The sequence below is a fragment of the Macaca fascicularis genome, chromosome 17, assembly GCF_037993035.2.
Source record: "Macaca fascicularis isolate 582-1 chromosome 17, T2T-MFA8v1.1".
NCBI lineage: Eukaryota > Metazoa > Chordata > Mammalia > Primates > Cercopithecidae > Macaca > Macaca fascicularis.
The window spans coordinates 68,004,960-68,028,415 of record NC_088391.1 but is presented as its reverse complement, the minus strand read 5'-3'; the positions used below and the strand labels follow the sequence as shown (position 1 = coordinate 68,028,415).

Genomic DNA, 23,456 nt, shown 5'->3' with positions numbered 1-23,456 from the left:
ATATAGTAATAGAATAGCATAAGTAATAGAATAGCATAAGTTACTAGCCTAGACACTGGCTTTCAGCTTATTTTCCAATCTTATTTGGTAAATTTATGAATAGCACATGCTAGAAAATGGACAGGAGAAAAAGAGGAAAGGACAGTATGAGGTCAGCCTGAGGTGTCCCATTAAGTACAGTAGAATTTTTTCTCATTGTAGTTGAGCTAATAGGGTAAGTTTTGAGTCAGAGCAGTCACATAATTGCTTTTCTTCTCACTATGTAGAGGGAGAAGAGTTGTACTAAGTGGTGGCCTTACATTTTGCAAGATGGTGTTTTTCTCTAAGTTGAATTTTGGAGCCAAGAACCCATCAAATGGGAGAAGAGCATTATAAAAGCTCTTTCCAGTTTCTCTTATATAGGATTTTCTGAGCATTACTGAATTATTCAGTTTGAGATTATTTAAATTCCAGGTGGTTTGTATTGAAAAGAGAGTGTAAATCCTACTACTATATTATATATACTGCTATCTGCTGCTTCATTCCTGACTCCTCCCACTATTGACATGTTTGCTGATCCTTTAGCTGTGTTATTTCGGAAACCTGTTCTTTAAGGGATAGTGTCAAATCTTTGATCTTTACAAAACACTTCCAACCTTCTTGCCATCGGTAAAGGTCAGCCTTCTCCCAAGAAATGATTCCATTTTAGATGGAGATTGCTTGCTCATTCTCCCAAGTCTCCTTGCTCATTCTCTTTTCTCCCACAGGAGGCTCCTGGTGATGAGAATGGCTAGGTCTGTGGTTGTATTTTCTTAGCTGTCTCTGCCACTTACAGATTACCACTGAAGCTATTATAAACCAGAAGTTAGGAATAGGCTTTGGCAGTTCTTATATGACTTTTATTACGTTTTTTTAATTTACTGTATAGCTCTGCTCTCAGAATAAAGTCTGTGCTTCCTGGCTTCATAGTGTACAAGGTCCTTTGTATCTTGATCTCCATCTGTCTCTTGCTGGTCACTCACGTGGAGCTTTTACTTGGGTCCTGTGGAACTACAGATTTTTGTTTGTACCTTTGTTTGTGGTTGCTCAGTACACTTTACCCTGTGGAATACTTGCTCAAATGTTTTAACTTCACCTTGCTAACTGCAGCCAGCCCAGGCTTCAGAGTTCAGCTTAGATGTGATCTGTGTTGACCCGCCTGTCAACATAGGAGAAGAAGGGAACTTCTCCTTTCTGGTTGAGATTTCCCACCTGTGTATTTCCAGAACACTCTGAACGTTTTTGCTAACATTTACCACATTGTATGAGTCTTTATGTCTCTGATTTCTCTATAAAACTGAGAGTTCATAGTTCTCTTTATTCTGGTATATCCTGTGTTCATTCATTTTTATTAAATATACACAACAGTTCTGATAGTATAGTATAAGCTTACCTGATACCACTTAATTGTAACTGCCCAATGAGTTCACCTTGCCGGTTGTCCAGACAACTGATTTATCAAGATGGGAATTGCAATGGAGAAAGAGTAATTCACACAGAGCCGGCTGTGCAGGAGACTGGAGTTTTGTTATTACTCAAATCAGTCTCCCTGAGCATTTGGGGATCAGAATTGTTAAAGATAATTTGGCAGGTAGGGGCTTGGGAAGTGCTGATTGGTCAGTTTGGAGTTGGAATCATAAAGGGTCAAAGTTAGGTTTTCTTAATGTTTTCTGTTCCTAGGTGCCATGGCAGAACTGGTTGGGCCAGATTACCAGTCTGGATGGTGTCAGCTGATTCATCTAGTACAGGGTTTACAAAATATGTCAAGCACTGTTCTTAGGTTTTACAATAATGATGTTATTGCCAGGAGCAATTTGGGGAGGTTCACATTCTTGGAGCCAGAGGCTTCATGACCCCCACATTGTAGTTTCTAATCTTGCAGCTAGTTTGGAAGTCCTGCAAAGGCATACTGGACCCCACACAAGAAGGAGGGGTCTTTTCATGAAAGGGCTGTTACCAGTTTTGTTTCAGAGTCAAACCATGAACTGAATTCCTTTCCAAAGTTAGCTGAGCCTATGCCTAGGAATGAACAAGGGCAGCTTAAGGGTTAGAAGCAAGATAGGGTCGGTTAGGTCTGATTTCTTTCATGGTCATAATTTTGCAAAGTTGGTTTCATAGTGACTTTTGGACTAGTACTTCAGGAAAGGAAGGGAAGAGAAAGAATACTTTTTAATACAACCGGGCACGTTGGCTCACGTCTGTTAATCCCAGCACTTTGGGAGGCTGAGGCAGGCGGATCACAAGATCAAGAGATCCAGACCGTCCTGGCCAACATGGTGAAACCACATCTCTACTAAAAATACAAAAATTAGCTGGGCGTGGTGGCGTGCGCCCATAGTCCCAGCTACTTGGAAGGCTGAGGCAGGAGAATCATTTGAACTCGGGAGGCGGAGGTTGCGGTGAGCCGAGGTTGTATCACTGTACTCCCACCTGGCAACAGGGCGAGACTCTGTCTCAAAAAAAAGAAAGAATACTTGCAATACTTTTTATTTGAAGAGTATAACCGCATAAGATTTCAGCTGAAATTTCATATTTACATATTTTCTATCTATATTTTGCATATGTGGACAGTTTTTCTGAGTTGAAATTAGGGACTGTATTCTACTTTCCTCACTGAACATTTAATCAATTTTTTTCCATTTCGTATAGTTGTTATAATTGTCTGTAACTGGACCTCTAGGTTAGTATGCCTGTTGCTTTCTTAATATTAATTATCAGGTTGAACTAATGAACATTTAGTTACTTAGTTTCCTTGTTGATAAGCCAACGTTGCATTATAGTTCTAAGGCTGGACACTTGTTTTTACCTTTTTTGCTGTGATTAAAAAAAAATTGGATTATAGCAGTTTGCTTGTATTAATTTCTTACTTAGGGTACATTCTTAAGAAGTGGAAGTCCTAGGACAAAGGGTCTTTGTGTTTTTGTGCTTTTTGCCATGTTGTTTTTTTTTTTTCCCCAATGAGTTGTATGAGTTTACCACCACCAATCACCAGCTTTGTAACAGCTTTATTGGTATATAATTCACAATTCTCATTTAAAATGTACAATTTATTGACTTGTAGTATATTGATAGAGTAGTGCATGCATCCCCACAATTTTAGAACGTTTTTATTATTCTAAAAAGAAACCACATACCTCTTAGCTGTTGCCCCCAAAACCTCTATCCCAGCCATCCGTACGCAACCACTAATCTATTTTCTGTGTCTATAGATTTGTCTGTTCTGGACATTTCATATAAATGGAAATCTACCTTTTGACTTATGAATAATGCTTCTTGTGTGGACATACGATTTAATTTCTCTTTACGTATATACCTAGTGATCATATAGTAACTCCCCATTCGAGGAAATGCCAGGCTGTTTTCCAAAGCTGCTGTGTACCACTTCACATATCCACTAGCAGTGTCTTCTAACACTTACTTGTCTTTTTTATTATAGCCATCCTACGGGGTGTAAACTCATCGTGGTTTTGATTTACATTTTCTTGTTGACTAATGATGTTGAATATCTTTTTTTTTTTTTTTTGAGACAGGGCCTCACTGTCGCCCAGGCTGGAGTGGAGTGGCGTGATCCTGGCTCACTGCAGTCTGGACCTCCTGGGCTCAAGCGATCTTCTCACCTCAGCCTCCCAAGTAGCTGGGACCACAGGCACACGCCATCATGCCCAGCTAATATTTTGTATTTTTTGTAGAGATGGGGTTTTGCCTTGTTGCCTAGGCTAGTCTCGAACTCATGGGCTCAAGTGTCCCTCCGACCTCAGCTTCCCAAAGTGCTGGGATTATAGGCGAGAGCCACTGTGCCTGGCCTTGAATATCTTTTCATGTGTTTGTTGGACATTTGTATATCTTCTGTGGAGAAATGTCTATTCAGATTCTTTGCCTGTTTTTCTTTTTTTTTGAGACAAAGTCTCCTTGTTGCCCAGGCTGGAGAGTGCAGTGGCGTGGTCTCGGCTCACCACAACCTCCACCTTCCGGGTTCAGGTGATTCTCCTGCCTCAGCCTCCTGAGTAGCTGGGATTACAGGCGCCTGCCACCACATCCGGCTAGTTTTTTATTTTTAGTAGAGACAGGGTTTCACCACATTGGCCAGGCTGGTGTCGAACTCCTGATGTCAGGCGATTGGTCTGCCTCAGCCTCCCAAAGTGCCGGGATTACAGGCGTAAGCCACTGCCCCGGCCCCTTTGCCTGTTTTCTAATTTGGGTTGTCTTAATTTATTGAGTTGTAATAGTGCCCTACTTTTATTTTACTTTTGCCACTGTTATGTTTTTAAATACTTGGAACTATGTATTAGTTTTCTTACTGGTGCATAACTGACAGCTCTACACAAAGCAGCTTAAACCAACACACATTTATTGGCTCCACTGTTCTGTACATTAGAGCTGTAGGTAGGGCTCAAGTGGCTTCTCTGCTTAGAGTCTTAAAAGGCTGAGAGGAAAATGTCAGGAAGACTGGGCTCTTACTTGGAGGCTCTGCAGAAGAATCCACTTCCACACTCATTCAAGTTATTGGCTGAATGTAGTTCTTGTGATTGTCAGACTGACATCCAGTTTCCTTATTGGCTGTCAGCAAGAGGCTGTTAGGGGGTCTTTCTGCTCTTAAGAGACTGGTTGTGATTTTTCTTTTTTGGCCCCCTCTAGCTTAGAGCCAGCAATAACACATTGAGTCCTTTGCATTTTGAATCTCTCTGACTACTTCTGCAAGCAGAGAAAACTGCTTTAAAAGGGGCTCATGTGATTAGACTAGGACCATCCAGATAATCTCTTTTATATGGTCAGCTGAACCATATATCATAATCATGGGCATATCTTATGGAATTCACGGATGCTAGGCATTAGGGTATGGGATCTTGGAGGCCGTTTTGAGCATTATGCCTGCCACAACTGCTTTGTAGTTATTAAATGATACTCCAAAGTTTCTTTTATTTGCATTGTTGGTTACCACTTCCCGTGTATATGTGTGTGTGTGTGTGTGTGTGTGTGTGTGTGTGTGTGTGTTTTAAATTATTATTACACTTTAAGTTCTGAAGTACATGTGCAGAACGTGCAGGTTTGTTACATAGATATACATGTGCCATGGTGGTTTGCTGCACCCATCAACCTGTCATCTACATTAGGTATTTCTCCTCATACTATCCCTCCCCTAGGCCCCCAACTCCCAACAGGCTCCAATGTGTGATGTTCCCCTCCCTGTGTCCATGTGTTCTCATTGTTCAGCTCCCGCTTATGAGTGAGAACATATGGTGGTTGGTTTTCTGTTCTTGTGTTAGTTGGCTGAGAATGATGGTTTCCAGCTTCATCCATGTCCCTGCAAAGGGCATGATGAACTCATCCTTTTTTATGGCTGCATAGTATTCCATGGTGCATATGTGCCACATTTTCTTTCTTTAGTCTGTCATCGATGGGCATTTGGGTTGGTTCCAAGTCTTTGCTATTGTGAACAGTGCCACAGTAAACATACGTGTGCGTGTGTCTTTATAGTGGAATGATTTATAATCCTTTGGGTATATACCCAGTAATAGGATTGCTGGGTCAAATGGTATTTTTAGTTCTAGATCCTCGAGGAATTGCCACACTGTCTTCCACAATGGTTGAACTAAGTTACACTCCCAGCAGTGTAATAGCATTCCTATTTCTCCACATCCTCTCCAGCATGTTGTTTGCTGACTTTTTAATGATCGCCATTCTAACTGGCGTGAGATGGTATCAGAACAGAGATGTGCTTAAGGTTACCTTGAGTAATCAGGGTATATTTCAAAGTATATAAAATAGCCAGGCATGGTGGCATGTGCCTGTAATCCCAGCTACTTGGGAGGCTGAGGCAGGAGAACCACTTAAACCTGGGAGGCGGAGGTTGCAGTGAGCCAAGATCGCACCCCTGTACTCCATCCTGTGTGGCAGAGCGAGACTCCATCTCAAAATAAAAATAAAGTATATACCTACCTGCAGAAAACAGAAACTTTGTGGTTGCTGAATACTGAGACATTACTCTGTTTTCTGGTGACTCATTCTGGCAATTCAGTTTATCTTTTCTGATAATTCTAATGCCTCTCTTTTCCCACTGTTATAAAGCTATGGCTTATTGGTGGCCTCTGTCTTGTCACTTCTTAAGCAGTAGTTAAGTGCATGGACATAAGAGTTATTTAGCCTGTGTTTGTATTGCAGCTTTGCTATTTTTAGCTAGCTGTCTCCACTTCAAAATAGAAATAATACTTTTCCAGATTTTTAAAATTATTTGTGGCATAACCTCTAGTACCTGGCATATCATACTTGTAACAATAGTAGATGAAAATATGTATGTTTTGTTCCTATCCTTGTTTCTAAACATAAGGAAGAAATGGATTGAGTGGGTTACTTACCAGGTATTATAAGGTGCCTCTTTGGGGTAGAATTCTTATACTAGGCAGGGCACAGTGGCTCACGTCTGTAATCCCAGCACTTTGGGAGGCCAGGGCAGGTGGATCACTTGAGATCAGGAGTTCAATACTATCCTGGCCAACATGGTGAAACCCTGTCTCCACCAAAAATACAAAAATTAGCCAGGCATGGTGGCACACGCTTGTGGTCCCAGCTACTCAGGAGGCTGAGGCAGGAGAATCACTTGAACCCGGGAGGCAGAGGCTGCAGTGAGCTGAGATCACACCACTGCACTCCAGCCTGGGCTACAGAGTAAGACTGACTCAAAAAAAAAACCAAAACAACAACAACAAAAAAACAGAACTCTTATAGAGAGATCAAATATTGACCTTTAAAATGTCATCTATTGCTAGGATGATAGTTTTGGTAAGTTATAAAGCATAGCACCCTAAGTATAGGGAATGATCTAAGGGAGCTGCTTTCTGGGTGTGTTAGAGCTTCAAAACTCATAATGTATATTTCCATTAATGTGAATTGAGTAGTTACTTTGACATGCTTATTTAGTGATATCTTGGTATTTTTTCTTATAAATTCGATAAGCTGCCTGTACACTATTAGCAATGAGACTGTTGATCATTTGATAGAAATCTTTATTCATTACCTAATTCATAGTTTTATATGGTTCTATCTTACTCTGTTTTTATTAGGATTAGGTTTTGAACTTCAAAAAATGTCCTTTGGCTTCTGTTGCAGTGATCATGTAATTACTTAACCTATAAGTTTAGTGTTAGTAATAATTTTTTTAAAATATGGCACTGTCTGTGCATTACTGGAATGCCCTAACCTTAGTGATGGTGTATTTTTTTAATGACAGAGTTAATTAATTGAGTTTTATTTCTTTTTCATAGATGGGATTTAGAATTGGTTTCATTTTCTTGTAGACAAAATTAGTAATAGATTTTGAATGTTTGTGACTTCCCTTCCAATTCAGCTATACAGATTTTAAGTTACATAGTTTTGTGGTAAGGGAACTGTGACAGACATCTGTGGGACATGTACTTGATTGAATTTTTGAACAGATAAACTTTTACAAAAACTTGCAAATAATTTGTTTTTTTTTTTTTTTTTTTTCTTTCAAGGTATCCTTTGTGTGGCTGATCAGTGTCATGGCTTAAGAGAACTAGCCCTGAACTACCACTTATTGAGTGATGAGTTGTTACTTGCTTTGTCTTCTGAAAAACATGTTCGATTAGAACATTTGCGCATTGATGTAGTCAGTGAGAATCCTGGACAGACACACTTCCATACTATTCAGAAGAGCAGCTGGGATGCTTTCATCAGACATTCACCCAAAGTGAACTTAGTGATGTATTTTTTTTTATATGAAGAAGAATTTGACCCATTCTTTCGCTATGAAATACCTGCCACCCATCTGTATTTTGGGAGATCAGTAAGCAAAGATGTGCTTGGCCGTGTGGGAATGACATGCCCTAGACTAGTTGAACTAGTAGTGTGTGCAAATGGATTACGGCCACTTGACGAAGAGTTAATTCGCATTGCAGAACGTTGCAAAAATTTGTCAGCTATTGGACTAGGGGAATGTGAAGTCTCATGTAGTGCCTTTGTTGAGTTTGTGAAGATGTGTGGTGGCCGCCTATCTCAATTATCCATTATGGAAGAAGTACTAATTCCTGACCAAAAGTATAGTTTGGAGCAGATTCACTGGGAAGTGTCCAAGCATCTTGGTAGGGTGTGGTTTCCCGACATGATGCCCACTTGGTAAAAACCGCATGATGTAGGGCATGATGAATAGCACCTTAACTTCAAGCAAATGTATTATAATAAAAGTTTTATTTGCTGTAGTTCTGATATAATTCTACTATTTTGTGGCACAGAAATTTGATATCTTCAGTCAGTATATGTAAAGATTGTTTATTGGAAGACCCATGAATGAGTTTTGGTCAGAAAACTCCATTTGTTTCCTTAGGGTAATAGCAATCATATCTCCGAATTTTTTTAAATGTGGTTCAGATGTAAAAGTAATAACCAGTTATACATGTTAAACAGTTTACAGTCTAAAGGAAACAAAACCTGTATGTTATAATATCCAAGAAGTACTAATAGGTTTTCTGAAATGTTATATTCTCTATGCATTTAAAAAAAATGTAAACTTGACATTTTAGGGTCTTCAGTTATACATACACCTGTTATAAGGTGTTTAATATAGCTCAGGAAAGTGAGCATTTTGTGAGAAAAATGAATTTATTGTATCTAATGAGAAAGATTGGATGAATGTTCTCAAATGTTACAAAGCTGTTAAAAAGGTATATATAAGTAATCGGAACACTTAGAAAACTGATAAATGTCACACAGTGGTATTATAGAAGGATAATACAGAGCCAAGATCAAATTAAAAGACAATAAATGGAACAGAAGGGAGGCAATGTTTAGCTTTGTATAAACTTTTAGGTTTGCTCTGTAATCTGCTAAACCATATACATTCTTTTGTGATATGTTACCATGTATGTGGCACTTGAGGCACTTATGTAAAGTAAGGAATGCTTTACTAGTTCTCCTTTGTTTTATCTTTGTTTAAACTAGCTTTGAAGTATTAAACAATAATTGAAATGAAAAGCTTATCTATTTTAAAAAGCCAAATTTAAATAAATATAGAACTTTAAAATGTTTATCAGTTGTTTCCATGAAAGAATATTAGTTTCCAGTAAATTTTAGTGATGGCTCACTCATTTTTCCGTTTTGGAATTACATAGTTATATAAGTAGAATTTTTAAAATCATAAAGGGAGCACCATTGTACAGTCTAGCATAAAAAGCAAATTTTAAAGAGGATATATTTAAGTTCATAATCATTTTTCAGTAAATATTGCTCAGTGAACTGGAAAACTTTAATAGAAAAATGTCTGCAGTTTTGTGATTGTTAATTTGGTTAAACTGATATTTTATATTATTTAAGTTAGGTAACATTTTATATTACTTTCATATGAATAAAGGTAATCCATGCATTGTAGAGCCTAAAAATGTTGCGTTTTTTTAGATGATATAAACTTTGATTCTGGGCACTAGTGCTAGTAGATATTACTGCCCTTCTGAGGGAAATCAGAAGTGATTTACCCCCAATGGAATACATTAATTCTCGAAGTGGCTCCTTTCAGTAGTGTGACTTTTAGAAAATATCTCAGTAGTTAAGGAAGCTAACAGTCTTAGATCTTTTAAAATGGATGACCTTCTTAAGAATAAAGCAAAAGGTGATTTTCTACATAATTTATGCTTTCCAAAAGTGATATGTTCTCCTGCAGCAACATATAAGTGAGAAGAAAAAAGGCTTATCTAGACTCGAAAATTAAAAGCAATTATAGTAATATTTCCCCTCCTCCTAAATAGTAAAAAGCTCTGATTGTACAAGAATTACCTGTGCTAGTCAAGTTTTTTTTCTTTGAACAACTTTGGAAAAATGGATTTGACAGTACATAATCAGTTCTAACCAAAGCTTGTATTTGGAAATTTACTTTTTGTACAAATTGAATTATATAATGCTTAAAATACTTTAATTCACTTTATAAGCAAAATGCATAGTACTTAATTTGTTTATACTGTAAAGTATATGTTAAATGCTTTTATCACTTTGAGAATAAAAAGTTACTAATGCTGTTGTATTTTACTTTTTAAAAACTACACATATTTGACTTTAAACTTAAAAATGTTTCAAATCCATATTTGATGGATATAATATTTAATATTAAACAATGTTTATGATAGACTTGCTTTTTTGAAGATACGAGGTTAGGCTCATGGAACCTATTCTTGAAATAAAGTCTGATGCCTAAAGAAATAGGAAATTTAAAACCTACCATGAAATACAAATTTTTAAATGTTTATACAGAAAATAAGGAATGGGTTCTTTCTGCATTCAGAATGAGAACTTATAAAACACATTATTTAGACAAAGAATTAGTCTTTAAGGGTCCTAGAACCCAACCAGTCTTTTTAGAGATAAATGTCTTTATATAAATTAGAATAGTTTTCAACTACTGAAATTATTTTCATTGTCTTACTGGCTTTCAATTTGGTAATTTAGGCTGTTTTAACCATATCAGAAAAAATAGGTATGATTGAAGATTAAGTCAATTTAGTGCATTTAAAGAACCTTTTTGTATTTTTGGGAAAGTTTAGGCTGAAAGGAAGGAGTTTGTGTGAAGAAGGTTCAAGCCTCCACTACGTCCTTTAACACACTATAGTTAATCTCTACCCCACACATAGATGATGATCTTTTCACAGACTCCAACCCCAGTTTGTGGGGCTGGTTTTAATTTTTACCAGGCAGGAAAATTCCAGCTGCTTGCTGACACCCAACTTTAAAAAGGGCACAAAGCCTTTTACTCCAAAAGTGAAATAAGAGCTTATCCTTAGAATAATCAGTCCAATAAAAGGATAAATAATCCTAACTTGTTTTAAATAGAGAAAATTTTGAAAGGAAGGTTTGAAGAGCAGGAAACTACTTGGATGATAAAGGGTAAATAATGACGAGGATGCTAGAAACACTGGCCAGCCTGTTTGTGAACAGGGAAAAAGCATGTGTGTAGTTTTGGAACATCACTCTTTGTATAGCCTGCCAACAATTTATTTAAAACAAATCTTACAGGAACTGTAATCCCAGGTAATTCAGTAAGTGCCACCACAGCAGACCATAAAACTGGATAAGACTTCCTAAGACTTGATTTTTTTTCTTGAATTTTTAAGGAGCCGCCAATATCGAGGGTTCCAAATAAAGTTTAGTAGATTTTTTCACTGTCCGTTTTCCTCTACCTGCAACAATGTATTAGATGACACTTTGTGGGTATACTTACCTAATTTTGAGCCAGATTAGTGAGAGGATATACTCACTGTAAAGCCCCAGTCAGACAAAAAATACATACATTTTAACATCTATAACATTTTTTTGAGACAGTCTGTCTCACTCTTTTGCCAGGCTGGAGTGCAGTGGTATGATCCCGGCTCGTTGCAACCTCCACCTCCTGGATTCAAGTGATTCTCCTGCCTTAGCCTCCCAAGTAGATGGGACTACAGGCATGCGCCATCACGACCAGCTAATATTTGTATTTTTAGTAGAGACGAGGTTTCACTATGTTGGCCAGGCTGGTCTCAAATTCCTGACCTCAAGTGATCTGTCCACCTTGGCCTCCCAAAGTGTTAGGATTACAGGCGTGAGCCACCGTGCCCAGCCTACAACAGCAAAATAGAAACTGCATTTAAGTTGTACTTAAGTTATAATTAAAGTAAATCACATTACATCATATTGTTCAAAGGGCAGCAAAACTTAATTGGCAGATTTCTGCGTGGCTATGTTTTGGTTTCTCAACTACTATTTTGAAAGCATGTTCTTGAATCATCTTTATCTGAAAGCTCTACATCTTGTAAGTAGAGTTGACAGGTTTAATTCTTAAGAAATACTTTTGTAAATGTTAATGCTGTCTGTGCTGTAGTTACCTGAATCTATGGTGCTTTCTGTCTTCATTAAGATTCTTAGGAACATTGAAAAATCATGGTTTTTTTTGAGACGGAGTCTCGCTCTGTTGCCCAGGGTGGAGTGCAGTGGTGCCATCTCAGCTCACTGCAACCTCTGCCTCCTGGGTTCAAGTGATTCTTCTGCCTTAGCCTCACGTGTAGCTGGGATTACAGGCACGGGCCACCACGCCCAGCTTTTATTTTTTATTATTTTTTTTTTGGTAATTTTAGGAGAAACGGGGTTTCACCACATTGGCCAGGCTGGTCTTGAACTCCCGACCTTCAGCAATCCTCCCACTTCAGTTTCCCAAAATGATGGGATTCCAGGCATAAGCCACTGCACCTACCCAAAAATCTTGAATGCTTTTTTCACATAACTATTAGAATGTTGTTTAAAAATTCCAGGTACAGATGTCCTCATTTGTTTTTCCTACATAACCAAGTTCTTTGATTTGCAGTTGACCAAAACTTGGTACAAGAATCTTTGTCTCTTCAAGGCAGTTCTGGAAATCCAAAATCCTGAACTGTTTTTCCAGAGCAATTTTCCTAAGAGTTTGGCAGACGTTGGTGTTGCCTGAGTTTAGCCACTAGATGGTGATAATGCACAGATCCAAGTTTTCTTGTGACATTGTAAAAACAATTAGCAGGTTAAAGAGGCAGTATTAATTTGGAATGTTTAGGCATTATTATCAGGAGTAGACAGGCTAAATAGGAGGTGTGAAAGAAAGTTCTCCCTCTGTATTTGAGGAAGATACCTGGTGACTGGGTTATTTTCAGACTGTTGTGGAACTAGTTAAAAAAAACAACAGTAAAAATGAATTCCTAGACAAAATAAGACCAAAGACACATAAAATACAAGCTCCAATTTTTTTAATTAGACCCAACAGAAACAAAAACACTCCAACAAATTGCTTTAAAAGTTTATAAAAGCTTCCTGTCAGTATCTGTACTTACTTCCTCACAGACTAGTAACATCTGGTTGGCAGGCACTGGTCTGAGGACCACACTTTGGTGCTAAAAAGCCTGTACTATAGTGCATCCAATTCAGTCGGCAGAACCTGGGTTCAAGACCTGACTTCATTACTACTAGCTGGGTAGCCAGAGAAAGATCACTTAGCCTTTCTAAGGTCCAATTTACTCATTTGGATCAGGCTAATTACATCTATGATTAAGCTTTCTATGAACGCTCAGTAATAATGTACTAACCTCTCAGGAAGCACTTGAATATCAGCTGAAACTGAATCACATAATTGGTACATTTACATATTAAATGTGAATTGTTTTCTCGGACATCCACTCCATCTTCTTACTGACTGGTGTTTAATCCTTGAATAGAAACGTGTTCAGTTGATCATCAAATACTTAAAGGACCTTGAAAGCTTGTCTGGCTCTAATGAAAGCACAGCTGAACTCGGACCGAAACCTGTCCTCTCTCGGAGATGTGCAACCTCTTCCACTGCGCTGACAGCTTTGTGGGAAGAGGGAGAACTACAGGAAACAGTGAAGAAGTCAGACGCTGCCTGTTTACGCAAACATGTCTGCAGCCATATACCTGCACACCCCGGCTGGAAGAACTGCGGAAGCACTATGCCATCAGCTTAAAGTCTAGGTGACTACAAAACCCGGGAAGGTCTGGCACATAAACTACATGAGGCAAGATCAAGGATGAAAATTTGTTCTTTGATATTATCACTGCCATTCACTGTGACCTGCCAAACATATACAACTTCCATCTTTACAGCAATCCTAAATCCTAGGATTTAGTGATGTTAGGTTGCTTAAATAACACAAGCCAGTTACTAGCTAGTTCCAAAATGCCAGCCAGAAATGTGTGTTAACACTGGATTTGCCACATCTAGAAGCACAACCACTCCAGTTACGGTTTCTAAACGAATCTCTAAAGTTATGTGAATGGACTGTAATCAGACTATACTAAACTTGGTTCCAGAAGTTATAAAAGTTGTAAAGTCAGTCTAAACTAAAGCACTTGAGTGAAAAAGTGTAACTGCCATACCAGAAAAAAGAGCTCCCATCATGAAAATGTCACTGAAGGTATTTTTTTTATTTTTGAAGGTATTTTAAAAATCTTGGCACATCATATCTATCTGTGGGACCTTGGGTCCAAAGGTCCTACATAACTGATATGAACCATAATTCTCTGTATTAACAAAGGCTCGGAAATTGAAACCAAGATCACTTAACTTGCTCACTTTGGCCAATATAGTATGAATTTCAGTTTCTTTCCAAGAGAAAAGTCCTGAGATGTTAATATGCAGCAGTTCTGCTGATGTGCATTTTAACTTCCTGCACCAAGGAAGAAAAGCTAAGAAATTCACAAAAGTAAAATCAGCCCCTGAAAAACAGATGCTGGTGATTGGCGAAAAAAGAGCAGTAGAATTAAGGTGTTTTATAAACCAGAGAGTGTTTTGTTTTTGTTAGGTAAAGGGATTTCTTCATATGTTATTTTGATAAAAGGGAATTTCATAGGTAAAAACCAATATTCAAAATTGTAAAACAAATAGAACTCTCTGTGCACAATCACTGCATCAAAAATTTGCAAGAGATTCAACAGAAATTCTTTAGTTGACAAATGTGGTTTGAAGGGGTAATAAAATCTTTTTATGGCTAAACCAAGAGTCTTGTTTCCTGTTGGCCCAAAAACAGATGTTTCATTTCCCAGATAAGTAGGTTCTCCACTGTAAAGAAATATTCTTGTATAGTTTGTTTCTATGTTCTTGAACTCTGCTCCAAATTCAGCCAACTTGCTAAAGGTCCTTAACACAAACTGGGAACAGTCGTAGGAATCAAACCATGTCTCTGCCCCTTTTTCTGGGCTGGCTTTTACATTCCATGTCTCGTAATAAATTCCTGTTTCATTGTCCTGTTTCACCCACTTTGCCATTTGATTGAACATGTTTCCTAGTTCAAAAAAACAAAACAAAGTCACCTAGTGAACGAAGCTAATCATGTTAATTTTTTTTTTTTTTGAGTCAGGTCTCCTCTGTTGCCAAGGCTAGAGTGCGGTGGTACAATCACAGCTCACTGCAGCCTTGACCTCCCAGGCTTAAGTGATCCTCCCACCTCAGCCTCCTGAGTAGCTGGGACTACAGGTGTGGGCCACCAAAGCCAACTAATTTTTTACTTTTTTTTTTTTATTTGAGAACAGCCTGGGCAACACAGGGTCTTGCTGTATTGCCCAAGCTGGTCTCAAACTCTCAGCCTCAAGTGATCCTCCTGCTTCAGTCTTCTAAAGCACTGGGATTATAGGTGTGAGCTACCATGCCTGGCCTAATCATATTAATTTTAAGTAAAATGTTCTAACTTGATTAAGACTATGGATGCATGTGAGTAAACAATGGTTTTGGATTTCCACACCTATGGAACCAAAAAAGAGCCTGCATTGCCAAGACAGTCCTAAGCCAAAAGAACAAAGCTGGAGGCATCACACTACCTGACTTCAAACTATACTACAAGGCTACAGTAACCAAAACAGCATGGTACTGGTACCCAAACAGAGATATAGACCAATGGAACAGAACAGAGCCCTCAGAAATAATACCATACATCTACAACCATCTGACCTTTGACAAACCTGACAAAAACAAGAAATGGAGATAAGGATTCCCTATTTAATAAATGGTGCTGGGAAAACTGGCTAGCCATAAGTAGAAAGCTGAAACTGGATCCCTTCGTTATACCTTATACAAGAATTAATTCAAGATGTTTTAGAGACTTAAATGTTAGACCTAAAACCATAAAAACCCTACAAGAAAACCTAGGTAATACCATTCAGGACATAGGCATGGGCAAGGATTTCATGTCTAAAACACCAAAAGCAACGGCAACAAAAGCCAAAATTGACAAATGGGATCTAATTAAATTAAAGAGCTTCTGCACAGCAAAAGAAACTACCATCAGAGTGAACAGGCAACCTACAGAATGGGAGAAAATTTTTGCAATCTACTCATCTGACAAAGGGCTAATATCCAGAACCTACAAAGAACTCAAACAAATTTACAACAACAACAAAAAAAACCCCATCAAAAAGTGGGCAAAGGATATGAACACACATTTCTCAAAAGAAGACATGCATACAGCCAACAGACATATGAAAAAATGCTCGCCATCACTGGCCATCAGAGAAATGCAAATCAAAACCACAATGAGATACCATCTCACACCAGTTAGAATGGCAATCATTAAAAAGTCAGGAAACAACAAGTGCTGGAGAGGATGTGGAGAAATAGGAACACTTTTACACTGTTGGTGGGATTGTAAACTGGTCCAACCATTGTGGAAAACAGTATGGTGATTCCTCAAGGATCTAGAACTAGAAATACCATATGACCCAGCCATCCATTACTGGGTATATACCCAAAAGATTATAAATCATGCTGCTATAAAGACACATGCACATGTATGTTTATTGCAGCACTATTCACAATAGCAAAGACTTGGAATCAACCCAAATGTCCATCAGTGACAGACTGGATTAAGAAAATGTGGCACATATATACCATGGAATACTATGCAGCCATATAAAAGGATGAGTTTGTATTCTTTGTAGGGACATAGATGCAGCTGGAAACCATCATTCTCAGCAAACTATCGCAAGAACAGAAAACCAAACACCGCATGTTCTCACTCATAGGTGGGAACTGAACAATGAGATCACCTGGACTCTGGAAGGGGAACATCACACACCGGGGCCTATTATCGGGAGGGGGGAGGGATGGCATTGGGAGTTATACCTGATATAAATGATGAGTTGACGGGTGCTGACGAGTTGACGGGTGCAGCACACCAACATGGCACAAGTATACATATGTAACAAATCTGCACGTTGTGCACATGTACCCTAGAACTTAAAGTATAATAAAACAAAACAAACAAAAAAATGTGACCCAAGTCACATAAGGAGTTACCAATGGAAGAGTTGCTGAACTCTTTTCATTACTAACCAACAATGCAGCATGTGCAACAAAATTCTAACTTTCGGCAACTTTCCAATACATCCAAAAGAAGAAAAAAATCTCAAAGATAAAATATTTAAACTGCTCAAGAGGGCCTCAAATATAAGATCATATACATTTTGGGAGGCAATGTATCAAAGCAGTTAGGAGAATGGGCAATGGGGCGTAACTGCCAGGGCTAGAGTCCCACTTACTAAGCTGTGTAACCACTCTATGCCTCAGTTTCTCCATCTGTAAAATGGGCAAAATAATAGTAACTACCTGCAGAAGTTGTGATGATGAATGGTGTGATATATGTACAGTACTCAGAACAGTGCCAGAACCAGTCTATATGAGTAGTAGCTATTATTTTTCATCATAAAAATATCACTAAAATTTTTTCAGATATAGTTAACATATCCTTTAATCAGGCATTTTATGGATTTCTCTTACTATTTCGTTTAGAAAGTCCAATTTAATTGTACAAAATGTTTTATCATTTTATTCATTTTTATGATAGGAAAAGAGCATTTTTAGGGAGAAATGCAAAGATCAGAGATACACTACTCATCACCTACAGGTGAAGTTCTGCATGAGTAATAGTTTGGGTCAGAGTTTAGCGGTTCCACCAAAAGCAAATGCAACATAAACAAAGATAAATAGATGAGACTTAATTCAACTAAAAAGCTTCTGCACAGCAAAAGGAACAATCAGCAGAGTAAACAGACAACCCACAGAGTGGGAGAAAAAAACAGACAACCCACAGAGTGGGAGAAAATCTTTGCAATCTACACATCTGACAAAGGACTAATATCCAGAATCTACAAGGAACTCAAATCAGCAAGAAAAAACAATCCCATCAAAAAGTGGGTTAATGGCTGGGGAGTGGTGCTTCACTCCTTTAAACCCAGCTCTTTGGGAGGCCGAGGTGGGCGGATGACCTGAGGTCAGCAGTTTGAGACCAGCCTGGCCAACATGGCAAAAACCAATCTCTACTAAAAATACAAAAATTAGCTTGGCATGGTGGCGGGCACCTGTAATCCCAGCTACTTGGGAGGCTGAGGCAGGAGAATCGCTTGAACCCAGGAGGTGGAGCTTGCAGTGAGCCGAGATCATGCCATTGCATTCCAGCGTGAGCGACAAGAACAGAACTCCACCTCAAAAAAACAAAAACAAAAACAAAACAAAACAAAAGGGTGGAGGGTTGCTAAGGACACAAATAGACAATTCTCAAAAAAATGCTCAGGAAAATGCAATGCAATGATCAGGGAAATGCAAATCAAAACCACAATGTGATACCACCTCACTCCTGCAAGAATAGCTGTAATCAAAACATAAAAAAAAATAGATACTGGCAGGATGTAGTGGAAAGGGAACACTTCTACACTGCTGGTGGAAATGTAAATTAGTACAACAACTATGGAAAACAGTGTGGAAATTCCTTGAAGAACTAAAAGTAGAACTGCCATTTGATCCAGCAATCCCACTACTGGGTATCTACCCAATGAGGAAAAGAACTCATTATATGAAAAAGATACTTGCCCATGCATGTTTATAGAAGCACAGCACAATTTGCAATTGCAAAAATATGGGACCAGCCCAAACACCCATCAATCAATGAGTGGATAAAGAAAATGTGGTGTATATATACCAAGGAATACGACTCAGCCATAAAAAGGAATTAAATAATGGCATTTGCAGCAACTTGGAATAATGGTCTCCAATTCCATCCAAGTGAAGTAACTCTTCAGGAATGGAAAACCAAACATTGTATGTTCTTACTTATAAGTGGGAACTAAGCTACGAGGATGCAAAGGCATAAGAATGATGAACTTTGGGAATTTGGGGGAAAGGGTGGAGAGGGGTGAGGGATAAAAGACTACACATTGGGTACAGTGTACACTACTCAGGTGATGGGTGTGCCAAAATCTCAGAAATCACCATTGAAGAACTCATTCATGTAACCAAACATAACCTGTTCCCCACAAACCTATTGAAATAAAATAAATAAAAAATACAAGAGATGAAAAAAATTCCCAAAGTTTAGTGGTTCCAGAAGTACATTTTACAAATGACCTCTAAGTAAAACATTACTGAAATGTTTCCATAGAAGTATTACAATTTCTTTCATTTGGATTTTGATGTAATTATCAAATATTGCTATATTTTCAAAACTTACCTGATATAGTCGCTACTTTAACTAATGTACCATTTTCCTTCCAGTGAACATCATCAATTCCCTCAAAAAAGCAGGCAGCGCCTTGATTACACCAGAAAGGGGCATCCATTTCAGGTCGGAGATGGGGAAATGTACAGTTGCCAAGTTGGAAGAGTTCATACCATTCCATTGTGTAGTTCTTGCCAGTTAATGTACTCCTGAATCCAATGGCATCATGCATAATTTTCTGTGTAAACACAATACACGTATAAAAGCAACTGAGACATAACCATGGGTCCAGGTAACCTGATAGGAGAAAATGTGGCACATCACAAATGCATATCAAGTAGAACAGCTGTTCAGCTGTTCTTCCATGCTGCTATTGTCATATCCACTCTGTGGCCCCAATCTCCAGGCCCTCCTCCACCCTGGCTTTGGTCCCTACAGCTCATTTCAAATAGGAGGCATGCATATTATGTGGAGAAGCTCGTAATTTCCTCAGAGCTTAGAATAAGCTGCGGAGCCCCCTGCCGGTCTCCGGAAGGAGCTCTACAGACCTCACGTGGTGATGGGTTAACCTGGAAAAGTGACTACAACAGGATCTGGAAATCAAGAGGTGTTTTCTGCCTACCCTGCCCCTTCTGGGCCTCTTCTCATCTTCCAGGAGCTGGATACAGGAGCTGGATTCAGATTCATAATATTACAACGGATAATGGTGATTACATTTGTTGTCAAGATTATAAAATCTAATAGTAACTATTTTTGACTACTCATTTTAAATGTACTAAGAGAAACACCAACATGATCTAAAGTCAGCCATCTAAGTAGTGATTACTCCCTAAAAATCAACTTAATAACCAAATCATTGAATTAACCAAAGTTGTAAGACCAAGATGCATCCTTACCAAGTGTCCCAGGAGGTCTCCATATTTAAATTCCCATACTGGGGCTTGTAATCGAAAGACTTCAATGTCATCATCACCCTCCATAACTGGGATAGGTGAGCCAGTTGGACAGAAAGTATATTTAGCTTGACAATAAGGATCAGGTTTTGGACGGGAGTCAAAGCGTCTAATAAAGAAAAAGAAACCATCTACTTAGATTCCAACAGGAATTGGATTCTTCTCCCATCTTTTAGAATCCAGTAACATTTTTAGGGGACCATTCAAAGGTCAGACCATAGTTAATAAATATAAACATACATTTTGTTATCTTGTGAACAAACTTCCAATAATGTTTTTAATAGCAAATGATAAACTCAAAGCACTCTGATAAATCCAGGATTCCCTGTTCCCTGATCCCACTGTGAAAATTTTGAAGACAGGAATCCTATCTTAAAATTTTATAGCTCCAGGTCATAGTAGACATTTGCAAATGTTTACAGATTAAATGAACATTTTTCCAATGTGTTCAGTTTTACAAACAATCCATACATTAAGATTATTCAGATGATTATGAGTCATAGTATATATTTTATATTTACTTACAAAATAACATTCAACCAATATGTATTGAGGTTCTACTAGGTATATAGGGAACTATAGGAAGAAGGAGGGAAACAGAAATTAAAACACTGTTGCTTTTCTCTGTGGGTGGGAGCTGCAAAGACATTCAACAAGTAATGAGTGTGGGATGTGCTAGACTAAAGAAATGAGTTCTACCTGGCACAAAGGAAGGACAAATCATTGTTAACCAGGTATGGGATGAATGGGGTGGGGAGGGCAAAGAAAGAGATGAAGGCCAGGCCTACGTTTTTAACGTACTTGGCTAGAAGGTTAAGACAGAAAGGCAGAGGAAATGTTAAGTATTATAAGACAAGCCTGGCACATTTGGTCTCCGGTAGGTACGGAAGACTAGGATTCAGGCTTCAATGCACGAGTGGAGACAGAAGAGACTGGCAGGGGCTGTCATTCTGTCACTAGGAGAATGTGTATGGAATTCCCTGCCTTACAACTGGGGGGGGGGGCTAAGCTTAAAGGATGTTAAGTAGCAGATCTGATAGGACTGAATTTGCTATAAAGTAAACCTTATTTCATGAATTAAAAGAGGGTAGGGAGAGAGGCCAAATTAAACATGAGAGATCAGTTAGAAGATGACCTCAACAATGCAGGCAAGAAAAGAAGACCAGAGAAGGCCATAGCAATAGGACTCGAGGAGCACCACAGTTGAATTCAGCTCAGCAGACACACTGGTCACCCATAATCTGGCATTGGGAAAGAAGGAAGTGGTGGTGACAAGAGCTTCTATCTAAGAATACTAGATCCCCAACCCAGATCTACTGTTTTACAATCCCAACAAATCAACAAAAATTTCTATTTTAACTTAAGAAGTTAAAATCTTTATGCTGACCAAAAACATTAACAATGTTCCCAAAAGCTTCTGCCACTTGGGTACAGTGTTTTATAGGCACTTACCTGGTTTAAACAAATACATAATCACATAGAGATTGCACTGACCCACAGCAAAGTCTTTTAGTTCAAAGGTAATTTAAATGTGAACTTAATAAAATTAAATATTATATTCAATTGAGGGGATCAGATGGGGGCATGTACTTAATATCTGAGACTTAAAAAAAAAATCCACTAAAAAGCTATGGTCAACACCTTGCCCTAATGTTCAATCAAAGCGTTTGGATTTACAATTCTTGTTCTATTGAGTAATTTTGACTTCTTACAAACAGTTTTTTATTAACATTTTTCAGAAAACTAGCTTCAACCACAAACTTCTCTTTCCACGTAGTATATCACACGAAACAAAACAGTGCTGCAAACCTTTCAGTGAGCAGAATACACTAGCTAGATTTGATAACAGCTGGCATTCTGCTAGATTTAATCCTTCCAGCAAACCGATAAGTGCTACCACTATTCCTATTGTGTGACTCAGGGCATGTGGGCACAGAGATTCTGAGTAACTTTCCCAAGATCCCTGGTGATGATGGAGCCAGATTTGACCCGCAGCAGGCAGAACCTAAAACTTGCTCCTCACAAAGAGGAAATCCTGCCTTCCCACTCATACTGTCATGCAAAATAGCTGTTTTTATTTTTCAGGTTTGTTGTGTGCAGTTTTAAGCTGTTGATTACTTATGCTGGTATGTTAAAATTATGTCCATTATAAATTGAATTAAAATAATGATGCTTTTGGTTTAAAGAAAAACAGCTGTTTTCAGAAACTGCTGGTCGTTCTCCTGCCTGATGTTGACACCATGTTTTCTTTCTCTGTGTTTAGCTATCTCTGACCGCCGGAGGCTGTGTGTCTTCTCTGTCAAAGGCTGGAATCGGCCTCCCAGGAGTGCGGGCCCTGTCCTCGTCTTAGGACCGGCGTCCTACCTCCAGGCTGAAGACCGGACAAACGCGATGACTATCTTCCCGGTCTAACCAGGACTGCAGGAGACGGGGATTCCGGGATGCGGGACTTTTGAGTGCAAAACTGGGAAGTTCCAATAAGGACTTCGGATCGGGTTCTGATCAGGTTCAAACCAGAGCGAGTTGGTCGCCCAGTAAATTGTACCAAATGTTCTGCAGTAATAACTAATGACAGTGCATGATATAAATAAATGCGACAGACAGTGTTTTTAAACTACTCAATAAATCAGCTACTTGTATCCAGAAATCCCTCCATTAAATAACATTACTCTCCTTTTCTGCTGCCAAGATTCGGGACTGTCCTGAGTCTGCCGCAAGTGGCCAGAGGGAGGAAAGATCCCAGGGCTGTGCATAACAAGCGGCTGCGACTCCCCAGTCCTCAACTTTGCTCTCAAGTGCGCTCCGAGCATCACCCGGCGCTGCCCCCGCGCCGTCTCGTGATCCGACACAAACCACCGTGCGCGGGGCTCCCCGCGCGAGCACCCCGTCCCCCATCGGCAACGCCGACTGCGACCCCGACCCCGACAGTGCGCGTGCCGCCGCACTCACTTGTAGGGCACCGGCCAGTGGCGCCGGGAGAGAACGCCCGAGGCCCGGGGCCAGCCCGGAACCGCCGCGAGCCATAGCAGCGCCACGGCCGGGCACCAGGAAGCGCGTCCCCGAGCCGCGCCCGCGCCCCGCCGCATCTTGGCGCCCTGTGCGGTGTCTAACTCCGGCGCCATCAGGCTGCACCCAGTGCTTCCGGATCCTCTGGAGGCCTGCGACGCCTGAGGGAGGAGCATGCGCGGAGCCGCCAGCCCAGGACGCGGGACGCCCCACCCCGGCTAATCAGGCCCAGAGCTTGGCAGCAAGCGCAGGTTCCGGCGCGTGACGCCTCCCCGCACCCTGCCCGCGGCGGCTGCCGCACTTTTCAGTCCAGGAAGGCGCCTTGGTCTGGCTCCCAGGAGAATTCGATCCAGACCTGGGGCCTCTTCTTTTATGAACTGACCTGTCCCTGCCCAGCAGCCACCACCAAAACCAAACCAAAACCGAAAATCTGTCACTGGGGCTCCTCCCAACACCGAACTTTTACCCCATCACACAGGGCCCACGC

The 23,456-nt window shown here is 39.6% G+C and overlaps 2 protein-coding genes across 9 annotated transcripts in view; one reads left to right on the top strand and one right to left on the bottom strand.

Moving 5' to 3' along the window:
• Nucleotides 1-22,610, top strand: part of FBXL3 (F-box and leucine rich repeat protein 3) — a 34,795-nt gene extending 12,185 nt beyond the window's left edge. For 3 of the 6 annotated variants that reach the window (XM_005586035.5, XM_074021203.1, XM_005586034.5), the window contains one exon: nt 7,509-10,035. In XM_005586035.5, the coding sequence (XP_005586092.1) occupies nt 7,509-8,152 (644 nt within the window). In that variant the 3' untranslated portion in view covers nt 8,153-10,035. Of the gene's footprint in view, nt 1-7,508; nt 10,036-13,226; nt 14,522-22,226 lie in introns of those variants that run through there. The other 3 variants (XM_074021205.1, XM_074021204.1, XM_074021206.1) reach the window with 2 other exon arrangements.
• Nucleotides 10,992-23,132, bottom strand: CLN5 (CLN5 intracellular trafficking protein). 3 transcript variants are annotated; one of them, XM_065532971.2, is made up of 4 exons: nt 22,913-23,132; nt 19,907-20,072; nt 19,023-19,248; nt 10,992-11,609 (listed from the first exon to the last, which is right to left on the bottom strand). In XM_065532971.2, the coding sequence occupies exons 1-4, from the start codon at nt 23,083-23,085 to the stop codon at nt 11,509-11,511; spliced, it is 666 nt and encodes a 221-aa protein (XP_065389043.1). In that variant the 5' UTR covers nt 23,086-23,132; the 3' UTR covers nt 10,992-11,508. The 3 variants fall into 3 exon arrangements, with proteins under 3 accessions (XP_065389043.1, XP_005586093.2, XP_065389042.1); XM_005586036.5 differs by lacking the exon at nt 10,992-11,609 and adding an exon at nt 12,745-14,810; XM_065532970.2 differs by lacking the exon at nt 10,992-11,609 and adding an exon at nt 14,316-18,000.
• Nucleotides 23,133-23,456: the final 324 nt, after the last annotated feature.

Excerpts from the sequence above, each read along its gene's own strand:
- CLN5 (XM_005586036.5), bottom strand. The coding sequence starts at position 23,085 with ATGGCGCCGGAGTTAGACACCGCACAGGGCGCCAAGATGCGGCGGGGC. Across the intron at positions 19,249-19,906 it reads GAGACCTCCTGGGACACTTG|AAAATTATGCATGATGCCAT; the intron begins GTAAGGATGCAT and ends GTGTTTACACAG. Across the intron at positions 14,811-19,022 it reads TAAAGTAGCGACTATATCAG|GAAACATGTTCAATCAAATG; the intron begins GTAAGTTTTGAA and ends TTTTTGAACTAG.